General features: G+C 42.0%; 1 protein-coding gene across 1 annotated transcript in view; it reads right to left on the bottom strand.

The window, feature by feature from the left end:
• Positions 1 to 3,054: 3,054 nt before the first annotated feature.
• Positions 3,055 to 19,805, bottom strand: part of LOC109480000 (PR domain zinc finger protein 2-like) — a 24,643-nt gene continuing 7,892 nt past the window's right edge. Inside the window, 9 exon segments of the mRNA XM_019782107.1 lie at positions 3,055 to 3,684; positions 3,686 to 4,396; positions 4,880 to 5,095; positions 6,006 to 6,211; positions 6,932 to 10,084; positions 10,265 to 10,391; positions 11,089 to 11,238; positions 12,597 to 12,700; positions 13,457 to 13,571. Coding sequence (XP_019637666.1) covers positions 3,403 to 3,684; positions 3,686 to 4,396; positions 4,880 to 5,095; positions 6,006 to 6,211; positions 6,932 to 10,084; positions 10,265 to 10,391; positions 11,089 to 11,238; positions 12,597 to 12,700; positions 13,457 to 13,571 — 5,064 coding nt within the window. The 3' untranslated portion in view covers positions 3,055 to 3,402.

Here is a 19,805-nt window from a genome sequence, read left to right as displayed (position 1 = left end):
TTAAATTGGTGTGGCCTAAACACGTGGATTTCCAGTATAACAATCACAACAAAGATGCTTTCATTGCAAGTATTACTATCTACATGTAGTTGCAGTTGGTAGTACTCCTGTCTATCTCCACTACTGCACTCTCACTTTCATATTCTACTGGAGATATAATAAAAATGGACATTAAACCTTTAAATAGAAAATGGCTCTTTTTTATATGACTGGTGCATTGAAGGTACATAAATTATTATTGCCATTATCATTATTTATTGTATCCCTATGTTACTGTTTGTATGTGACTATTATATTTTGTTTGTAAAACAGGGCCCCATTGAAAAGAAGTGTAATCACTTAATGGGCCACCCTGTATGAAGATGACAGAAAATAAAAAATAAATAAAAATGTTTAAAGTATGTGCATTGAAGGTAAATGTTGACAGTGTGTGAAAGAACATCATATTGACACATTAATTTTCACACAAACCTATACTCCATTGTCTAAGACACTTTTATTACCCGTGCCAAAAAAAAATACAAACAAAATGTGCACAACACTAAGTTCTAACTGTACAGTAGCAAATATAGACAGAACATTATTACACTCTTGAATCGTGGACAATTTGCTAAACAAGGCATTTATTTGGGGAAGCAACGAACAAGTGCATTGATTTGCATAGTGATTCTAAATTCTACTCCTAGTATCAAATATATCATAATATACAGCTAAAGCTGGTAGCCACATTATAGATATTTTACAAAGCAATCTGCACAGAGTTTTCCTCTATACAAATCTATAGTATTTAGTCCACCATTCCCTTTAGAATTGACAATGACTTCAGTGGAATTGACAAGTTCTTCTGCTAACATATTGAAAGCTGCATTGATGTCTTATGACTACTAGTATCCATTTGTTACATGTAGAAATTCTTCCCAAGGCATGCAGTACATACCAAAATTCATCTTAGCAACTATGAATGATTTCACCAGGTTAGTGAATGACTGAATAGCAAAGTTCTTTATTCACAATTACTTGTTTGACCAGAGCTGATGTTTTGATGACCGTCTGTCATCTTCATCAGGGCATGTCATCTTTATCAAACCATTCCTAATTGCCCTGATGATGATGGCAGTTGACTTTTGTTACAAGGTAACTGAGTGATTGTGAATAAAGAACTTTGCTATTTGATCTGATCAAGTATGGATGATTGTAGAGGTCTGTATAACATTTCACCTGAGTTTAACCTGTGATCATCTTCAACCATCAATGTTCCCTGTGAGCCAGTACCACTTCCGTACACTGTGGCACCAATAGAGTGATACAGGTTAACTAGAGAAGGTAACAAGTTTAAATTGCATTGGCCAGAAATCTAAAATAGACAATTCTGCATTGGAGAAGCCTGTCTCACAATCATTATGAAGACCAAGAGAGAATACAGCGGAATACAGATATTTCCAGCACTTTCATCATTTCATCATTTTTGTTCTTTCCCCTGCTCTCAAACTTTGAACTGGTCACAAAATTACAATATTTAACCAGCAAACTATAACTTTGGGAAGTGCACATTGCATCAATGTCTTCTTCATTTCTATACATACATTTTAAGTGTTCTTACATGTAGGCATGTATGTCGCATTGGCAGTGAATAAGGCAATCTGTGTAATACATGTACTACAAACATATTCCACAGTTAGGAACTCTGCATTATAACTGTATGGACCAGAATGATTTGTAAAAATGATAAGTGCTGGAACTTCAAGTAAACAGTGCTTGCATATGGTTGAACCAAAGCTTAAGCATTGCAATCTACAACTAGAAAGGTAACATTTGCAAAGCAAATGCATAATGTTTACCTTCACATGGTGAAGTGTGACTAACTAGTGCTCTGTTCATTCTTCCTCAAACACATTCATATATATGGTGACCAGCCCATCCAACTTGCTACATAATGTACACCAAACACCACAAGGTATCTGCTACAGCACCAGTTACCATGGTGACAGCCATCTGGTCCAGGTCATTTACCATATTTGCTCAGAGAAGAAAAGCGAAAAAACAATATGCTCTCCTTCTGCAAAGGTACATGTAAAGTTATATAACATAAAAAGTACAAGGTATTGGTCAGTTCTAAATATGATTTCATTTCATAACCAAATATGGTGCTTCTAAACATTGGCTAGGAATACAATGTATGTCACTATTTAAGCCAATAATGCTAAAATGATATGAACTGGACCTACCAGAAATATATTCAACTTTTCACAGAATTTCAATTGATTTATGGCAAATTGCCAGACCAGCAAATCATCTAAATGCAGGTTGATATAATTACTGCTCTCAAATATAATACTGGACCTCATTCATATCCTATCTTGATACATCTTTAAAGCAAAATAAGGCAATCAGGTAGCACATACATGTAGAAGGCCAACAGTATGTACATCAAATTTTGTAACCTCTATATGTTATAGTCGTGTCTCCAGTAACATTGAAAAATGAAGGTTTGTATCATAACAGACATCAGAATTCTCCTTGGTATGCAGGGTTTGTTCTTATATTAAGTTATAATAATTCTGTGGATCGTGATGACAATTTAGTGAAACCAGGCTTATCTACAAAATCTAACTGTAGTACAACAAAATACAGAATTCAAAAGAAACTTGCTCATTATCAGTATATTATACTCTTAGGCCACACCAATTTAATTTGTTGGTTCTCGGATTTTTTCAGAAAAAATATGAAGCGACAGGGCGGAAAAAAATAAAAATAAAAACAGGTCTAGGCATCCTATTATAGGCTTAAATGCTACAAAATGAGCCATGAAGTCAACACAAAAGGCTGGGTTAAAATTTAAACATTGAATTTTGAACTTTTAATCAAACCACTGCAATGATAGATGGGAACACTGTAATAACTAGGAAGAAAATGACTTTCCTCAACTGTTGGGGGCAAAACATGAGCATTTTTCAGTTGATTCAGGACCAGAATCTTTTTTTTTTTTTTTGCAAATCAGAAAAAAATGAAGAGGCGAATCCGAGAACCAACAAATTAAATTGGTGTGGCCTTAGACTAATATATTTGGTATTCAAAACCAAAAGTGAAGGTGAAATTTCCACAATACATGTAATAAATTAACCTGAAAATCATTTGTAATTGCTCTAGTGAAATAAATAGAGAACAAAACATCAAACAATCATAAGTACACATAGTTCTGTGAAAAAACTTCATCAGGTAGTATATATGCTATTTGAAACTGAACATTCTTTTTAAATGTTGGTGAGAGAAGACCATCAGTGGTTGTTTCCTTTCAAACAATAACTAAGTAGAAGATGAAAATGATTCTTACTCATTCCTGAGAATGATCAAGTTTTGGTCCGTGGTCATAATTATGTGAGAAGTTTTATACACTGTTTGTGACTAAGACTTATCCACCTTGGCTGTGGTGTTCTTGTGGCGCAGTCTCATGTGGTTGTCGAAGTTGTGCTGCGCTGCGAACGAATGGTGACATATCTTACACTTGTAGGGCCTGTTCATGTGAACGCTGCTATGCCGTACCAGGTGGCATTTCGCGCGGAATTCTGACCCGCAGTCTCCGCAGATAAACGGTCCCTGACTGGTTGAGGGCTTCGCGCCGTCACCCTGACCCACCTCGGCCTTAGCAGCGGACGCAGAAGGCACGTTGGTCCTCACCGCCCGGTTTTCCTCTGGCGTTGTTGTTGTTATTGTTACTATTATTTTCTCCGTTGTTTTTCCCTGCGGCTCCTTTACTAGACGGTTCTTTTCCTCCGCTTACTTTCTTTGCAATCCCTTCGATGGCGTCAAAAACCTTCATCTCCTCATTGTAGTCACCCCCAGGCCCTTGCCCTGCCATTCCTGCTTCCTCCTCCCCCTGTGCCAACAGTTCTCCTCCGTTTCCAAAATTAGCGCCCTCTGGTGGCTCAGTGGGGCTTTGCAGCTCGTCGCTCATGGACCTCATGATGTTGAGGATTTGGGAGCTTTCGCCATTTCCTTGGACGTCACCCTCCTCCGTACCGTCTTCTTTCATCTGCGAACGCTTCTTCTTCCACCAGAAGTTCCTTTTCTTTCTCCTTCCACCCTTCCAGCCGATCACTCGCTTCTTTTTCATAGGAGGAACGCCGCCTTCTTCGGAGGTGTCACCGTATTCCTCTAACCCGGTGTCCTCTGTTTCTGTTGTTTCCAACATTGAGTCTTCTGTAGTCTGTCCTTCTACTGGTGCCGGCTTTCTGCCTTTGCTTCTCTTCTTCTTCAGAGGTGGGAGAGCGCCGGGGTTGGCTGCGTCGGCCCTCCCCTCGGCAGCTGCCGCAAACTTCTTGTCACATGACTGCTGGTGCTTCCGCAGGCTGGCCAGGTAGGTGAACGACCTCTTGCAGTTGGAGCACATGTGCTGTTCCTGGAAAAGGTAGATGGCAGATAATTAGGTCAGGGGTTTATCTATTGGGGAGGGTTTGTATGTACAGAGAGGCTTCTTCAAAGAAAAATTGTTGTTTGGGGGAAGGTACATACCGGTACAATTATAGTTACTGTATCTTTACATTTTTCTTTATTCATTTGAAATTTGGCGAGCTACCATCAAGCCCCAGCATCAGAGTGCAAGTCTAACCCTCAGCTATGGGGAACAACAGACAATAAACCGGACAGAGAGCTGAGAGATTTGAATCAACATAGCAGAAATATAGGGTAGTGAAAAATAATGTAGTGGAGAAAAATAACTGAAAAGAGCTGTACAGTCTGTTGGTTTGAATGTATACTTCAGAGTTGGTCTAAGGTAATTCGAAAAGGTGTAAATTCATCTAAACATTAAACATACAAAAATCTAGCATGCTTTTCATGAATGATAGGCAAAATATTGAATTAATTTGTTGAGCGGGATCACCTTAAGCTCCCTGGATTTCTCGTCTTCCTTCAAGGCGCCCAGGTGAGCGTCTAAGACGTCCTTGTCGATCTTGTCCTTCCCCGGGCACACCAGCAGGTGGCGCTGCAGGTTGCTGAAGTGGCTGAAGTTCTTCTGGCAGCCGGGGCACTTGTGCAGGTCCAGCATCTCAGTAGCCAGGCGGCGACGGCCCGTGTACTTCTTAGGGTCATAGGAGATCTGTAACAGTCGTTAACAAAAATTCTCACATTAAAATCCCCCGGGAAGTATTCATAATGCATCATGATGATCTGCAATGTTACAAGTAATGCTTCAATAAAAAGACTTGTGCAGGTCCAGCATCTCCGTAGCCAGGCGGCGACGCCCCGTGTACTTCTTAGGGTCACAGGAAATCTGTAACAGCAGTATACAATATACTTTTTTGAAAAACTGGGCAACCTACGGCAAAATTAGGTTGCGAATTTTAGGTTGCCCCACCGATAAGTTACTACTTTCCTCAAATTAAGTAATGTTACATGCATAAGCCTTTGACAATATTTCTAACAGCCTTTAGCTAACTGATACTAGTAATAGCCATTAATACCTAAAATTAAAAAGCATCTGCCGGATACAGTGGTGCAAGCCAAGTGGGTATGATGGGGGGGGGGCATTCTTAAAATTCAGGTAGCACACTGGGCTACCTAGGTTCAAAAATAGGTTGCCCCAAGTAAAGTTTGGTTGCCCAAGGCAACTGGGCAACCAGGTATTTTGCACGCTGGTAACAGTAATTGATTTGATTTGATTTGATTTATTGAAATATACATGTGGAACAATTTAAGGCAGCTGTTGCTTGAGTTGTGTCCCACACATAGAACAAATCTAAGACAGACATTACTCATTTTTACTGGAGTTAAGTGAGGAAAGTCTTGTAAAAGTGCCTTTCCCTGGGGAACAAGAATGGTGGCATGTCAGGAATCAAACCTGGGACCTCTTGGTTCTGAGTTGAGCACTCTGAGTTGCTATTATGCCACGGCCCCTGACCATGTATAATATTAGATGTATATGTATAAATATACAAGCGATTCCTTTGTACTTAACCCAGTGGGTATTTTTGTACAATGAAGGTCTTCATAAATTAATTAATTTTCACCTGAAACTGCTGAGCCTTCTTTCTCTTCTGGTTCATGGTGCTGAGGTTCTTGGCCTTCTTCTTGATCTTGATCGCCGCCATCTCTCCGTCAGTCAGCTTGCGAGGCCCTCCCAGCTTCTTGACCAGGCTTCCCTGGGCAGCCTTGTTTGGGGAGCCTTTCTTGGCTGGGCTGGGACCAGGAGAGCTCTTCTTACCTTCTGCACAATCTAGACAAACAGAACACATGCAGATGTACCAGGTCCTGCAACTCTTGGTGATACTATATGTTTTTAAGACTCGGTTAATTATTCATAAACAATCGTGTGAATGTCAGACTACCTTCTGCACAATCTACACAAACGGAACATACACAGATGTACCAGTCCTGTAACTCTTGGTGATAACATACATGTGACCAATGTTATTTGCCAACTTACAGTACAGTACATGTATATGTTTGACAGATTTAATTTGATAGCAGTCTACCCAGTTGCAGTGGCTTCTTCCTGCACAATTAAGGTTCAATGACAGTCAAGACATAGAAGTCTCACCATTTCCTCAAGTAATCAACAATAAATCAATCAATTAATCAACCAATCAATCAACCAATCAATCAATCAATACGCCAAAAAGCAGTTACTCAAGCAACTGGATATGATTTTGAAAACATCAGACGTTTCAGCTAGTATCCACTAGCTTTCGTCAGTGACTGAGAGACGAGAGGGGAAATGCAGGTTCATAAGCACAACCTATTGATTGATATGCAAATAAAGTGAAGACAATAAATCAATAATTCAATCAATCAATCATTTTTCTACAGTGCCCGGCCCATATACTACAAAAGCATGCCTACATGTACAACATTCTTAAGTTCTAACAGCACCTCACAATGAAAATACTGCAGCTGTAGTACTAGCAAATAAATGTTTGAAGACCACACTACTCACCAATGATGTGCATGTGTAGGTTTGGCATGCTCTCGAACGTGGCCCCACATTTGGTGCACTTGATGGCGCTGTTGTACACTGATGTCTGCAGCTGCGGCGGCCTGTTGAAGGGGTTCTCAGGGTTGATGATGTTCATGGCATATCCCGCAAAGTTCCTCTTGATGTCCTGCGACGTGTCCACCGGCTTGATCGGGGAGATCTTCCCCTTCCCGTCCAGTTGGTCCTTCTTCGGAGACTGCATGAGGGAACCGAACTCAGTTTGGCGCTTCAGCTCCTCTTTCTTGGGAGTGGACTTGCTCGGGTCGGTGAAGTTTTGTGGGCGCAGGGCGCCGGGCTGGAGCACGGTGTAGCTGCAAGGCATGTTGGGATGGACGTCCCTCTGGTGGTTCTGCAGGTTGCCAAGGAAACCGAACTCGCGGTTACACAAGGAGCACATGAACGTTTTGCTGACGCCGTGAAGAGACGCGCGGTGCTGGGACAGCTCGGAGGAGACCTTGAAGAGCTGGATGCAGAACTCGCACTTGAAGGGCCACTCCTTGGCGTGTGCCGACACGTGCTGGTTCATGTCCTTCATGGACTTGAACGGCATGTGGCACACGTTACACTTGAACAGGTTTCCCAGGCCGAACGTCGGGCTGGCGCCACGGCCCGCAGCAGAATTCGCAGGGCTGGAACCGGAGACGTAGGTGGAGGCCTTCTCTATATACTGCGGCACTCTGCTGATGTACGAAGCCACAGCGTTGGGATCGGACAAACCTACACCAGGAGGAGACTGTTGTTTTGCGGCGTGGGCAGGCTGCGTATCCGCCTGTTTCTTCCCGCTGAGATCCAGGACACCGTCGTCTGTAAACACCAGCTCTTCTTTAACCATCTTCTTCAACGGTGCCGACAGATCCAACGGCTGATCACTGTCAACCATGTGAGAATAAAGCTCAGGACTGGATTTTACCCTGTGGGGTTGGCTTTCCCTTGACAAAGACTTGCCCTTTGACCATGCTGCACTTGGCATCTTTGCACCTTGACTGCTACTAGAATGCTGATGTGATGGGGAAGACTGAAACTGTTGCAAAGTTGGCGCGGACAGACCAAATGGGCCTTGGGCATTTGAGCCATAGTGGACAGTTCCTGCCCGGCTAGCCAGGTAACTGAGCTGCTGCGAACGGATGTTCTGAGAGGTGCTGACCATCCTGTCCGGAAATGAGGCAGCGTACATCTTCTGGAGAGCTGGGGAGTGTTTGGCAACTTGTGCGATCGTGGGAGTCCGGGAGGCGGTGTGTTTTGGTTGCTCTTGCTGCGGTGCAGCAACGTTCCTGGCCTGCACAGAGGGAACCCTTTTCCTCGGACCGGCCCCAGCCGCCGCCCCCCTGGCCAGGAAACTGGCCCTCTGTGCCATCACTACGTTGGGCGGTGCGGGCCCTCTTGGACGCTGTTTTTGGCGATGCATCGGAGACAACTGCTGGTCCCCAACAACTACGTTTGGCGGTGCCCGACCTCTCCCGCGTGGCTCTGGGTGGTGCATGTGGGAAAGTTGCGGGTCTCTCTGGCCCTGCGACTGCTTAGCAGGAGGGGATCGGAGCGGCGGACTGTCAGTTCTCCTGTTGCTGCTGGATTGGTGAGGCGGCACCAGCGGGCCGGAGTGAGCCGGCGGTGGCTCCAGCATCCTCCTCCCTTTCCCTGACATGTACTGGGGACTGCCGTACGGGGGGGATGTGATCTGCACTGCGGCGGCACCTTGCCGAGAGCTGCCCTGTGTGTACGGACTGACGGCTCCAGGGACCATGCCGGGTGACTTCATGTGCCTAGGGCCACGATCGGGGGTTCCTGTTGGCGGCCTGACGGCACGAGGAACGTGGATCTTCACTGTATGTCCAGACCGAACTGGACTCTTTTTCTTTGATGAACTGCCATCAACAATCCGCTTGGGGGACAGCTTTCCGATGTGGTGATGCTCCTTCTGTTCCAGCCTCCCGTCCAGGTACTGTGCAGCATCCTCGCCCTTTCCTGGGTGAGCGCCGGGTGTACTGGACCGACTCCTGGGAGAATCCCCCTGCCCAACTCTCTTCCTCTTCTTCGGTCTCTCCCCCTCCTCCAACAGATCCTCCACGAGTATCTTCTTCTTCCGGATGATCTGGTCCCTCTCGTGGGCTAGCTTTCTATGGCGAGTCATGTTGGGGTGCTTGGTGAACCGCTTGTTGCAGATTTCACATACAAATTTCCCCGTTTTCCCTTCTTCTTCTCCTTCCATCTCATTCTCCTCATCAAGATCTTGTTTGTCAGCATCACTGACAGCCTCTGGTGTTATGTCCAATGAAGTGTCTTCTTTGGGTTCCTTCTCTGCGTCACTTTGGCCGTCTTTTGTTGGCGTAGGCTCCTTGACGCTTTCTGGATTCTCTTCGCTCTTCTTCAGACAGAGAGTACTCTGAGGACTGGAGCCATTTTCCCGGCTATCCTTTTCAGACTCGCCTACACTGTCTGCCTCCCATTTGCCGTGCTGAGACATCATGTGCTTCTTCAGGTCTCCCTTTTGTATGAAGGCGTGGTCGCACTCCTGACACACGTGCGGCTTGTCTCCCGTGTGCAGGCGCTCGTGGCGACGCATGTTCGTGGAGGTGGTGAACTGCTTCCCGCAGTGCCCGCACTTGTATGGCTTCTCCCCGGAGTGGGTCCGCAGGTGCCTCTCCAGGCCCTGCTTGGTGGAGAAGTTCCTCCCACACTGCGTGCAAGGGAAAGGTTTGGGCACGACTTGTTTAGCAGGATCACTACTGCCCTTCCCACTTTCATCGCCTTTTGCAACACTGCTGCTTTCCTCGTCAATCACGAGTTTCTCGTCGTCTGATGTTTCTTCTTCCTCCTGCTTCTTCCCAGGCGTTTCCTGCTGCTGCTTCCGTAGCGATGCTATAGGTAGGTCGTCTTCATCCGGAGTCTCTGACTCCTGCTCCATAGACGTGTCCTCAGCTGTTTCTTCAGATAACTCTGTGCCAGTATCGGCCTCTTGGGAGTCGTCGTCTGTTTTGGCTTCACTCTCGTCGAGGGTTGTTTCCTCAATGCTTGTGTCAGCAGTAAGGTCCTCCTGTGAGCTGGAGGACTTGTTTTCGGTCACTGATGCTTTCCCAGCCTTCCCTTGCTTTCCTTTCCTCTTCTTAACTACTTTTCCTATAAAAGGTACAGAAAACTTAGCTATAGCATGTACACTTAATGTAAAAATGCATCATGGCACAAACAAACAAGCAAACAAATATCATAAAATACTGAGAAAGTTGGAATTCACCTATTTTATGTCCATATAACATTAACAATCACTCATGTCTTCAAACCTATTCAAAGAAGACTTACCGAATATCTTTGAAGATTTGGACTTCTTCTTTGCTTTTGGTTTTCCAGCGTGTTCCATTGCCAGTTCCTGTTGTGCTGTATCGGATGAGTTGAACCAACACAACAGCTCTTCTCCTGGCTTGATCTCCTGTTAGCATGGAATAACCACACACATATCCATTGAGATTACTTGACAACAGTAACATGCAATGTTTGTAGCTATATACAGGTATATCATATCAAATAAGATTATACAATAGCAGACTTAGACTTACATTGTATAATTAGGGGCTAATGTGTTGCAATAAGAGCAGTGCATCATGTTTTGATAGACAATAGCAGACAGCCTCTTACCTTATATAATTAAACATAACTTGAAAATCCTATCTTGCTTTATAATGTTTATCCTCACTGAGTCATGCCTAAGACTTCAACAGGTACATAATGCTTTCTCTTCTTAGCACTTAGCATTTGGGAATTTAGAGTACAGTATTTGAGCACGCACTACCAGTGGACTACTAGTAGCCTCCTGCTATAGTGCTTGTACAACTGTGTGGCCCAGGGCTATAGAACAGGAGATGGCACCGCCCTATGCAAAAGAACAGTACTACATATCAAGAGAAATTTCCAAAGACTTAAACGGGTACATACTACTTTCTCTTCTTAGCAATTGGGAATTTCGAGTATGGTACTTGAGCACACACCATTACCAGTGGACCAGTAGTATCCCTCTGCTATACTAGTGCTTGTAGAACTGTGTGGCCCAAGGGCTATAGAACAAGAGATGGCACCACCCTATGCACCATCTGGTGCATAACAAACTTAGTACATGGGCATGCCCTTACCTTGATGGTTTTGTAGTAGATTCTCTGGTGCTGCTGAAGGGCTACAATGTTTTGTTCCTCGAAGTACCGGGCACTGTTCACATAACGCATCCAGTTGCCCTTGGTAGGGTCGGAGGCATCCACACAGAACCAGCCTTTTCCTGTACGGATCTGAGAGAGAAAACTTCTGAATGAGCTGAGCCTTCTTCCTGCTACTAAATATATGTATTACCTTACCCTGATAAATATATAGCCAAGACAAATTTGATGCCAAATGGCTACCTTAGTAGGCTGAAGGTTGTTTTATTGGGCCACACCAATTTAATTTGGTTGGAGGATTTTTTTTCAAAGATGCTTAACTACAGAAACCTGGTAAAAACAAAGCCTGATGAACAGGGTTATGCCTTGATGCACTGAGTGATATTCAACCAATCAACTAGTGATATTCAACTATTCCTAGTTTCCCCCTGCTATTATGATGTAGATGTGCTATCATTTCCCCTTAAAATGTTTGAGAACTGGAAATAAGTTGGTGTGGCCTCACCTGAATGCTTATCATTGCAAGATGACCCCAAGATTTCTTCTAGATTATTCTTAAAAGCCCTTTTATGGAATCTTAAGTATGAATGGCATGGAGATGGTTTCTGAAGGTCAAGGTCATTTCTTGAGCAAAGCAATTAGCAATGGTACAATTAAGTTGCTGAGACTCCTATTGACAGAAAACCGTTCACAAATACACTGCGCAAATGATTAAGATCACTTCAAGATTCACTCTAAGATCACCCAACATTTGTGAGAGTAGCTGATTTACATTTGAAGGGTACTCAGGCTGGATACATTTGTAGACATAGATGTACTGAGATCAATAAGAGTTATGTTTACAACTGCAGATACAGTGATAAGGCCATACCAATTTAATTTCTTGGTTAACGGATTTTTCTAGAAAAATAATGGAGCGGGCGGGCAAAAAAAATAAATAAATAAAAACAGGCCTAGGCATCCTATTATGGCCCAAAATGGTACGATAGGAGCCATGAAGTCAACACACCAGGCTGGTTCAAAATTTAAACAATGAATTTTGAACTTTTATTGTTTTAATGATACCATTGCATTGAAACATGGAATAACTGTAACAACTACTAGGATGAAAAGGACTGTTTTCAACTGTTCAGGGCAAAATATGCCATTGAGCATTTTGCAGTTGATTCTGAATTTTTATTTTAATTTGCAAATCAGAAAAAAATGAAGCGGGCGAATCTGTTAACCAAGACATTAAATTTGTGTGGCCTAATGGTTGATATTTAAAAACCCATGTCTGCTATTTCCTGTTGTAGATTGTATGGTGTTTGTACATACTTGTATATACATGTAGTGTGCTTCTGTGTACTTGTCTTGTTTCGTTATCTTAACCAATTGTAAAAATCAAATACACAATTCAAGCACGCATTTCCTGCTAGTGTACAATTTTGTTTGATTGAATAGATTGGTTGAAAATACAGAGCCCAGTGAAGAATAAAAAACACACACACCTCCCACATGTAGTCAGGATTTGTGACTTGAGACTTCTTCTTCTTCTCCCCTTTGAAAGGTCCATACTTCACTCCTTTAGGAATGCTCCGTTTGCACCACACTCCTGTAAAATGTATAAAAAAAAAGAGTCACACTCAACTACTTTAAATATGTGCGCAAACACTAAAGCTTAGAACACTCTATCAATCAAAATGAGTAAGGATTACTAATAAAAATAAAAGTGTGACTCAGTGTTGGCTCAGTCAACAGGAAGTCTAGGAAAATGGTAAAAAAACAGCAAATTCCAAAGGAAACTAGTTAGTATTAATGAGAAATTACGAGACAATTACATGTATATTATGTACGTTACTAGCCTCTACCAGGCACCGCGGATCGCTGGAAAAATAGTAGAAATTGGCCGAAATAAAGGGATAGTATACCAGAGAAGATCCAGGGCCATAGAAGCTTCAATTTGCGACCCACGGAGCCTGTGCGGGGTCGCAAGCTTCAAACGATATCAAATTAATCCCCCTATTATCCGTGGGTCGCAAATTGGAGCTTCTATGGTCCTGGATCTTCTCTGGTATACTATCCCTTTATTTCGGCCAATTTCTACTATTTTTCCAGCGATCCGCGGTGCCGGGTAGAGGCTAGTAGGTTACTTGGAGAAACGGAGACTGCGAAAGGCTGCAGCACAAACTGCACCTTTAACTACACAGCACACATGCAGTGTATGCAGCTGGGTCTACAAAACCAAGGCCAGACTTTCGAGTCACAAAAGATTCACCCTTGGCGTGAACCAGATAGTCTACAATAGACTGCCAACTGCCAAAGAAGAAGAAACTCATAATCTTTGAATCACTTATGCTACATTTCTTACCATTTTTTGTAGATACACCCGATCGCTTGACCTCCAACTCAGCTGGAATAACCATTGAGTCCGGTACAGCATCGAAGTCTATGGCAGAAGAAGCCATCTTGACACATCTACAGGCCTAGGTGGAAACAGAAGAAGCAAAAGTTACTCAAAGGGACCATCTAAGATTTTTATTTATTTTTTCTTATATTCCAACATATAATCACAAGACGTGGTGACGGCACACTCAAGTTTTTTCAACTTGGCACACTCAAGTTTTTTCAACTTATATTGATGCCGCCACCAACACAGGACAATGCAATACTAGTACTCATTTTCACCTGAGCAAAGTGAGGAAAGTCATGTAAAGTGCCTCTCCCAAGGGCACAAGATCGGTGGCATGTCAGGACTCAAACCCGGGACCTCTTGCTTCCGAGTCGAGCACTCTGCCACTAAGCCATGGGACCCCATGATTTTAATTTCTATTTTACTTAGCGGCAAACTGTAATTTCATTTACATAATATACTCTAAGTTAACAACTTATGAAGCTTGGGGAAATATAGTTGTTGGATTTTAAATACTTGGTATTACTGACAGATAATACTTGACAGTTTTTATTCTGATTAAATATCATTTAGCCTAATATACTGCCATTGGCAATATGTTGCCCCTGGATAAATAAATAAAATGAAATGAAATATGTGTACTTAATATTGTGAACACCCTGGATTGAGAATATTGTGAAAACAAACACAATGAATCTAATCATCATTAAAGGACAAGAATAGTTTTGCTTAACTTAATACACAATCATGCAGTCTCTAAAGTCTTGTTGGGGTCGTGTACATATATATGTGGCGTAGAGGTAGCCTGTTCGGCTCAGGACCAATAGGTCCCGGTTCGAATCCTACCGATGTTACTGATCTTGTGCCCTTGAGAAAGGCACTTTACACGACTTTCCTCACTTCACTCAGGTGAAAATGAGTACCTAGCTTCAGTTAGCTAATAGGGACGTCCCTCGGATAGGACGTTAAATGGAGGTCCCGTGTTTGGGAGAGCCACACCCCACGCACGTTTAAGAGCCCACAGCACATATCGAAAAGAGAAGGGGACCTTCCCGGTGTGAGTGGTTCAAACCTTACAGTCTGGTCTCTGGTTTGATATCTTGAAGAGGTGATAGTCACTTGTTATGTCAATCCTTCCACAAATGTGGTATATCTTCATAAATAAATAAGTATAAACATGTGGAATTTTCAAGTTTTATATTGAAGAAAATAAATCTTGATCATAAATTTGCTGTTTTCTTGTTGTATCCAGTAGTAAATGAGATACACGACATTTGTGTGGCCTGAATGGTATTTACAATCATTAGACAAGTCATTAATAATTACCGCTAAAATATCCTGCCTTGTTGATGGTAAGATAGACTTAGGTCATGAATATTTCATAGCAAGAACAATTATCTTATTTTAAGTTATTACCTATAAGATAGCATTTCTTTTCACATATTGAGTGTCAATATCTATACTATATAATCTCTGACTTACCGGTTAGTTAGTTTGACAAAATTGTATTTCTCAGTTTCAACGTACAAGAGACTTGTGATGCCTTTGATGTTAAATATAATGTAATATAAAGTACTCGTCAGTATACTGTTCCTTAGCCTGGGTGCCATCCGATTTTTTCTAGCTTTGCAACCTACAAATAGATTCTCAGCCAACCGTACCCTGACCTGGCACCAAAGACTGTACCTTTGTACCATCTGCAAGTGAGGAGTTTGATTCCCACCCTCTCAGTAGGGTTTAGAACTGTTGAACTCTGTGCAGAGATATACTAAATGGGCAAACAACATAGCCACATGCCATCTATGTTCCCTTACAATCTGTAATCCTCTATAGGCCAGTAGCATTCAATTTGCCACACTCTGTGTAAGCTCTACTAACTAATGCACCAATAGGCATGTTACGTCTGTCCAAAGAGTCTTTCTGCCTGGGGCAAATTCCAATTGTTCAACAAAACAAATGCCCACACACTACATTCTTCTGCATAATTCCTGACTTTGCTATTACAGGGCTTGAAATTCATTTTTGGGAATAGGTGCACTGGTGCACCCAACGGTCCTAAAAAATTGGGTGCACAAAAAGTTTTTTGGGTGCACCATATAAAATAGAATAAGTAGAATGCTAGCAAACACTAATTATGTTTCATTTCTAAAGAAAAGTACTAAGTGTCATAAAAATATTAAATTTTTTATGACACTTAGAATTTAAGAACATGCTTTATACTACTATACATCTTTACATAGGTCCTATAAAAATATTTGGGTGCACTGGTGCACCCACAAAAGAAAATTGGGTGCATAGCTCCAAATTTGAGTGTACTAAGGTGCACATGCACCCAGTATTTCGAGCCCCTCTATTATATAACACCACGTTCTTCATGACAGGCTCTTTTACAATGTCCAGAGGGGCTCGTTGACACAATTAATGAAAAAGATCTTCATTTCGCTTTTTGATTCTATATCATTGTCTTAATTACAAGTAATTACTAATGATCACAATGGCAAAATAAAGCATGATTTCCCTTCTTTCTGTCTCCCTCTCTCTTTGCCAATCTCTCATAATCAGCCATATGTATGTCCTATGCCTATTATGAAATATGTGTGAGAGTGCATGCACAGTTTAACAGGATGGGAGTCACAGTAATTACAGCTACTCACAAAGTTATGTGTGTAAATGGGTAAAAGGATTATAGCTATCATCACAAATCATGCTTTTGGCAGTTTCATGACTAATAGAACTAGAAGCAATCAGATATACATCTACATGCTTAATTATGCACACTCTTAGGACATACTGAATATTGAGTGATTGAGAAAGGCAACATTCTAGCCTGTGATGTCCAAACAAATTTAGCCAGAGCATGTCAAAGTTGACCACGTCTTCTCTTGATATGTAGTTCTCAAACAATCCGATTTTTGAAATGCAGTCCCTGTAGTGTTGTGATACAGGGATGCTAGGCTTAAACCTTAATTTGCCCTTGGCTTAAAATATAAAGAAAAGGCAACATTTTAGCCTGTGATGTCCAAAAAAATTTAGCCAGGGCATATCAAAGTTGACCACGTCTTCTCTTGATATGTAGTTCTCAAACAATCCGATTTCTGAAATGCAGTCCCTGTAGTGTTGTGATACAGGAATGCTAGGCTTAAAGCTTAATTTGCCCTTGGCTTAAAACTTAATGGTTGTCAAACATGTAGAGATCTAGGACACTGTGGTGATATTATTGAGCTCAACCCCTTCAGGGTTCTACGTAACATTTAAAACTGTTTATAGGAATTATCTTAGAGTAATAGCCCAAGGAAATGGCATGCCTGTTGTGTGTAAAAATGTTTTTCTTCCTGTCAATGTCTGACAGTGACTGTCGAATAGATTTAGAATACCGGGTAATTCCTTTTGGCACATGTATACATGTACGTAGGTCTTGGCCTAAATTTGGTGAAAACAGTGAAGTTGGGATTTCTTCAAAGCTATCCTAAAATCATTTTTTTTGCAGTTTAAGCAATAATCTTGAGAAACTACTTTCCGGACAAGCTTCTGATACCATTTTCCTAAGGACTCACTTTTTCATGCAAGATTCATGCATGTACTGTGGCTGTAACCTAGATGTGGATATGGTGTAACTACTGAATGGCACCTAGCCTGGAGACCACTCTCTATGTGCCAGCTGCAGCTTCTTTGAGCATTTCGGCTTTCAGTTTGTCGGCACAGGCCTTTGCTCTCAGACTGGCAGTTGATCTTTCAGCTGACTTTTCTAATTACTCATTTAGGCCCGATTTACACGTGCGCGTTTTGTACAACAGATTTTTTAATCGTGTAAACAACCTCCGCCAGAGACGCGCGGCGGTTTTGTTGTGGCACCTCCTGGACATGCCACAGAAAAATGACGCGCGGCGTTGGTTGTTTACACGATAAAAAAATCTGTCGTACAAAACGCGCAGTGCGGTGCCCCGCGCGTGCTCGCGTCGTTTTACACCCAACACATATAAACAACGCACGTGTAAATCGAGCCTTACTGTCGTCGTGGAATTGAAACCCCTATAGTGTGTGCTGGGTGGAAGGCTTGGCGTGCAGGCACAGTCTTAGCAGCACGTCGTCAGAACGTACTGCGCCTGCGTGGAACCCCGATTTTTCACGGTTTTCGTTGGATTTTTGGTCAACGTTGCATTAGAATTTTGCCTTTTGCAGACCATATTTTTTCCGACATAACATTTGGAAACTACAGACGGAGTTTTGATCTTATATGCGTGAATACAACCTTATATGGGACGTTCTGTCAAAGTGCTATGCACATTATATATTACGGATTTCGCGCAAGTGCAGTAGGTTCTGCCGACGTGCTAGTCTTAGCACCCATTTAGTGATGCATACCGGTTCACTGCACTTGGATGCGGACTTGTAAGAATGTTTAGGTTCAAGTCCAAAAAAACCTAAAAGTCAAGAACCGAGTCCGGACTTATTACCATAAAAGACCATTTCACATACCCCTTTTCTTGAAATGAAAACATTGCCATCGGGCATCGTCAAGTACCGGCCTCCATGTTATGTGGCCAAAGTTTCCCCCAGACAACATTGCAAGGTTTCCAACATGAACCTCTGGACTTGAATATGGACCTTAACCTAAAATTGGGTTTAGGTATGCAGCACTAAGCACCTGGGAGCCACGACGCGTCTGTTTACCAGACTAGACCCAACCTCTCTATGGGTCATTTCTGAAATGGGGCAACTCTCCGTTTTACAACTCTCGACGATAAACAGGGTCATAAATCCGGATCACTGGAAAACTGGCGGATTTGTGGTGGGATCTTATCCAGCGTAGATCACTCTGATTCAACCCAAATGCATGCCAATGGTAGGATAGTCAAAGTCTACTTCAATGTAGAACCCACACTGAGGCCACACCAATTTAATTTCTTGGTTAACGGATTCGCCCGCTTCATTTTTTTCTGATTTGCAAATAAAAATAAAAATTTAGAATCAACTGCAAAATGCTCATATTTTGCCCTGAACAGTTGAAAACAGTCCTTTTCATCCTAGTTGTTACGTATACAGTTGTTCCATCTTTCAATGCAATGGTATCATTAAAAGTTCAAAATTCATTGTTTAAATTTTGAACCAGCCTGGTGTGTTGACTTCATGGCTCCTATCGTACCATTTTGGGCCATAATAGGATGCCTAGGCCTGTTTTTATTTTATTTTATTTTTTTCGCCTGCCCGCTCCATTATTTTTCTAGAAAAATCCGTTAACCAAGAAATTCAATTGGTGTGGCCTGAGACATTAATTATTATGGGCCATTTCCGTGGCATACGTACACTAATGAGAACTGAGTGATACATGTAATTCCAGCTTTCTCTATACATACAATTGCAATTTGTGGAATTATATTCTGAGGTACAGGTACAGATCCAGACCTGTACCTAAACATTACACATGTGCCTGTACCTAAAATTTGTACACATCTCTTATAGACTGATAGATATGATCAAGTTATAGATGATAGCAAAATCATATAAGGAGAATGTCAAGAACAAGCTCGTGTAAACATTTAACACCTAAAATGGGACGTTTCATACTGTCATTACATGGTTCGTCCTTCCTTTTAAATCTTCTTAATTAACAATGCTCATATCATTCTAGTCATTCCTGGAACGAACGTAATTTTCCCCGAAAACCCCCCCCAAGGAAACACGTACGGCAGACTCATCTACAGGGTCAACTCAGGTGATTGTCAAATATAGCTGACTTCAATACATCATAAAACAGATGGATCTAGGACATAATGAATAATTATATTAAGCAATATTCAGCCTAAAGGTGACAGTTCAAAGATGCAACGCACACAAGCTGCTATGAACTCAATAAACTGCTAAGCACATAATAATCTTTCATAACAAAACAAGAATCTCACCTCACCTCACCTCACCGGTGAGGTGAGAATACTGATATAGAATTTGCTTGTTCACCCATGGCAAACAAATGGACCAGTCCAACTGCAATTGACCTGATCTCTGAGAACACTCAACCTAGTTCATGTAGAATCTGCACATAAATCATTTATCTAGAAGTGTTGTTCTGTGATGGTACTGTGTCAGTCACCATTCCCTCTTTCTTCAAAAAGGAGTTTCACACTGACTTTTATTGTACTATTTTTAGGCCACACCAATTTAATTTCTTGGTTAACGGATTTGCCCGCTTCATTTTTTTCTGATTTGCAAATAAAAATAAAAATTCAGAATCAACTGCAAAATGCTCATATTTTGCCCTGAACAGTTGAAAACAGTCCTTTTCAATCCTAGTTGTTAAAGTTATTCCATC

Source organism: Branchiostoma belcheri, unplaced genomic scaffold, assembly GCF_001625305.1.
Source record: "Branchiostoma belcheri isolate BF01 breed outbred unplaced genomic scaffold, Haploidv18h27 scaffold5, whole genome shotgun sequence".
NCBI classification, from domain to species: domain Eukaryota; kingdom Metazoa; phylum Chordata; class Leptocardii; order Amphioxiformes; family Branchiostomatidae; genus Branchiostoma; species Branchiostoma belcheri.
Note: the sequence above shows the minus strand (reverse complement) of the source record. Positions and strands in the feature narration are given on the sequence as shown.